General features: G+C 48.7%; 1 protein-coding gene across 6 annotated transcripts in view; it reads right to left on the bottom strand.

Annotated features, from left to right (window-relative positions):
- Positions 1-654: 654 nt before the first annotated feature.
- Positions 655-3,853, bottom strand: part of DLG3 (discs large MAGUK scaffold protein 3) — a 59,469-nt gene continuing 56,270 nt past the window's right edge. For all 6 annotated transcript variants that reach the window (XM_042477948.1, XM_042477950.1, XM_042477953.1 and 3 more), the window contains 2 exons: positions 3,712-3,803; positions 655-3,227 (listed from right to left, as the gene is read on the bottom strand). In XM_042477948.1, coding sequence (XP_042333882.1) covers positions 3,121-3,227; positions 3,712-3,803 — 199 coding nt within the window. In that variant the 3' untranslated portion in view covers positions 655-3,120. The remainder of the gene's footprint in view (positions 3,228-3,711; positions 3,804-3,853) is intronic.

The following is a 3,853-nucleotide window of genomic DNA, read 5'->3' as shown; positions in this document are numbered from 1 at the left end:
TGCCTCTCTTCCCACACGAGTATTTATTGGCTTTAACTTCCTATCTGTTGCACTACCAAAGCCTAAACCCAGCTGAGCCAGTGTGATGCAGGGGTCCATGTGAGGACTCTCGCAGCCTCAGAGAATACCTTGGGACCAGGTAAATTTAGGGACACACAATGACAACACAGTCCAATTGCTAACCCCAAATGGAGAAGATTCAGTAGAGAATCAGTAAAATTGGTTAACTTACTTCTCTGCAGGTTATTCAACAGGCCATCCCAATCTGCATGGTACTTTTACGTGGTATAAATGTAATACTTTATCTACCTTAGACTACAGACAAGTCATGGTAAAGCCCATTTATGCTGGGTCTGTGGCAGTGCAGGATACCAACTGAGAGACCTTGCAGTGTCACATAAGGGACCATTTTTAAAAAGTCCTTCTGGCTCTTTTGTTGACTTCAGTGCTCTGCTGCTCTCCACCCCACAAGCTATGGCTGACATCCTGTTGTTATTCCCATTCATTCAACCAATTGTTGAACAATGGATCAACATGTGGATAACATTAAAGGATCCAAGGGGTCTAGAATTTACACCTATGTGCAACCAGAACATACGTCACCCGTGAACCCACACAGGGACCTCGCGGCACACGAAACCCTCAGCAGGCAAGTTCATTGCAACGTTCTGTTTATTAAAAATATATGTCTCCTTGGAAGAAACACTGGTAAACCAACTAGTGTCATGATTGATACTTTCAGCTATGCCATGGAGCACACAGACCTTTTTTCTCCATGGGCCTAGAAGACAAGGTGACAGGCTATTAGAAAATAAAAGGAGTCGGAGCCTGGAGACTAACCGCCTCAGAAGCTGTTTCGGTTGCGCCCAGGCCGGTTCTCAAGAACGCGCCCGGCAGCGCTGGCAGAGCGGAGGGAGTCGGTGGCAGCCCTGGTCCCAATTCCCTCCGCCGGGGCTCCGTCTCTGGCATCGGCTCCCTCGTTTTTATTCTTCATAGTCCTGCCAGCCGACAGCAGCTCTAGGACTAGCAAAGTTCCACTTGGAAGTTCTTGCAACACCAGCTGACGCGGAAATGGCTTCTCGCTTACCAGAATGAATCTCCGCAAGATGACAAGTTTCTCACCCATGTTTAACAACGAAGCCCGTGCACAAATCACACAATGAATGACACAGCTACCTACCAGCGACGGAGCGGGCAGCATACCCCTGCTACAAGCCGAGGCCCGGTCGTACCTGTCAGGCGAGCGCTCTGCTCTCTTCCCGTAGCAGTCGTGGCTCTCACTCCGCGGAAACCAGAAAAGCACCCGTTTCAAGGGGCAGGGGGTGGGATGGGTGGGAGTGGGGGCAAGACTGGGAAAGTGAGCACATCTTCCCCTTTGGCTAAGAAGCAAGGGCTTGCACCAAACCAGGAATGCTTGAAATCATCTCCTCCCAGAATTTCTCACCAGTCCATCTTAACTTTCTTGTTCAGCGATGAAACAAGAAGCTCTGCAACCACAGTTTTGCACAATTGACAGACATTACTGAGATGAGCACAAATCGAGGAGCCCCAGAAGCAGTCCTTGGAAGACTCACAGTCCATGCTCCACGGCGGAGGGCATCCCATGTTCAGCCCATCCTTCCTCCTGCCCTAAAGGAGAACTGCAAGACATTGGTGGCAAGGACCATCAGGGCAGGGACAGGGGAGACGGGCAGCGCTGCAACACAAACTATGCAGGGACACACAGGAAGAAGGGGATGGTGCTTCTCTTCACAACATGCCCAGCGGTGTGTGAGGCTGGGAAGGGCTTCATGCGCTGCCACCAAAATCTGACAAAATTCTGTTAAGCGAAGGATTCCCAGAGAAGCTTGTCCTAAATTCCATCACGCGGTTGAAATATTGTTCCTTGCCCAAGAGGCAGGTTCCCTTCTTCTCCTTTTCCGCTGCTGCTGCTGCTTCCCGATGCTCCACATCCCTCCACCAGAATAAAATGCCAATGCCACGGAGTCATTAAGTCTCTCGACGGGGAACTGGTCCCGCTGCTGCAACTCCGAAGAGCTGGTGTGCCCATTCCACTTGGTCTGTAGGTTGGGCCTGGGCCTAGAATCTATTTACAATGGAACAATCTTAAAAAATAAGTTAAAAAACTGGATTGTATACCCGTTCAGTTCGTTATTAAAATCAAAAGCCTGGAATAATGAAAAGCCAACACACCAACACAAACATGATTTTGGTTTAACACCAGCTTAAAAAAACGAAAGAAAGAAACCTCTCATGCAAACACATCAGGTGACAAAAAAAAATGTGCAATTAATATGTAGTTATTATCCGTTCACTTTCTCGTGCTGAAATCAACGGTTGCAACTTCACGCGTGGTTCCGGGCCCTCTCTGCTTCTTCCGCAACCCTGTTCTCTCCAAACGCAGCCTTCGCCACAGAACTGGCTTTGGAAAAAGCACCAAGCAGCGCCCAAAAGACACTTGGGTACCATAAAATCTGCACCAGCCACGAAAGGTTCCTGTGCCCAGTGGCTGAGGCATGGCAGCAACACAGTCCTTGCACTAACAAAGTACCACTTAAGCAGCCCCCTCGTATTTTCTAGTCCATACACACACACATATATATAATATATATCTAGCATATATATTATATATAATTACATATACAGATAAATAATATGCATTCTGTTGCCTTTCCTTCAGTCACAGTGCTGGGCAATCACTGCACTCCTGGAAAAGAGCGCCCCACGTTGCCAGTCCTCAGTGTGTTTTCGGGGCAGCCACTGTCCGAATCCGTCGCACTTCGGCGCCTGCCACCTCCCATCTTGCTTCTTGACTTTTGTTTGTAATTTTCTTTTCTGTTTCGTTTTCTTTTTAAATTAAAAAAACACGCAAAACTCTCAAATGGGGTTTTTGTCTCCATGTCTAAGGGAGCAGCAGGAAGGTCCATGCAGGAATGGTGGGGACAGTCACTTGATGAAGGAGAATGGTCCACCCCAGGAAGAAAGAAAAAGAGGACTAGAAAACGCAATGGTCAACCATCTAGAAAAGGGAGGGGGATGGTCTTCTGCTCCCCCTCTTGGGGCAGAGGGCTAGGGGAGGGGTCTCTGGTCTTCTCACAAGTTGGTTGGAGGGCAGGGGCTTCACAGTTTCTCAGGGGACGGGACCCAGATGTAATGCCCGGACTGGTCCTCTATGATCTGTTTGATTTTACTGTAAATCTCTTCCAGAGAGTCTCCTTGTACAATGGCTGCAGAAGGAAGCAGAGCAAAGCAAGACTCCTTTACTGAACTGTTTGTATAACAGCACTCTCCCTGTATCCCAGCCCAAATCCAGGGGGCCCTCAGCACAACTCTTCCAGAGCAAATCTCTCTCCAAGCCCCATCCTGCCCCCCATCTCTACCCACAGACACAATGGAAACCCAAGCCTTTAGCCAGTACCAGCATGGCTGCTTCCGACACCCAAGCTGATTTTATGCTTCTCTTCTTCTGCTCCTTCTTTCTGAAAGGCACTTTTACATAAGAAATGCACAGGACTGGCTTCTCCTCCACCCTCAGCATCTTATAGCCCTTTGCTTACGTTCTCCTCCATTATCTACCCTCATGTAGGGAGTCCAGCCACTTAGTCATTCCTCACTTGCCTTTGCTCCTTCCAAACCCTACAAAATGGTGTGAAGCGGGTGGCGGCAGCAGCAGCCCATTGTAAACAGCTCAAGTGCAGCCCAGATTCTCACCTGTAAAGTACTCTCCAAACTCCTGCTCCAGTTTCATGGCTTTGTCAAAGACCTTGTTGGCTTGTTCATACGTCTGCCTCCGGTTCATCTCCCTGATGGCCCAAACAAAGCAGCCTCATACAATTGTATCAGATGTAACACA

Source organism: Sceloporus undulatus, chromosome 7, assembly GCF_019175285.1.
Source record: "Sceloporus undulatus isolate JIND9_A2432 ecotype Alabama chromosome 7, SceUnd_v1.1, whole genome shotgun sequence".
Lineage (NCBI taxonomy): Eukaryota > Metazoa > Chordata > Lepidosauria > Squamata > Phrynosomatidae > Sceloporus > Sceloporus undulatus.
Note: the sequence above shows the minus strand (reverse complement) of the source record. Positions and strands in the feature narration are given on the sequence as shown.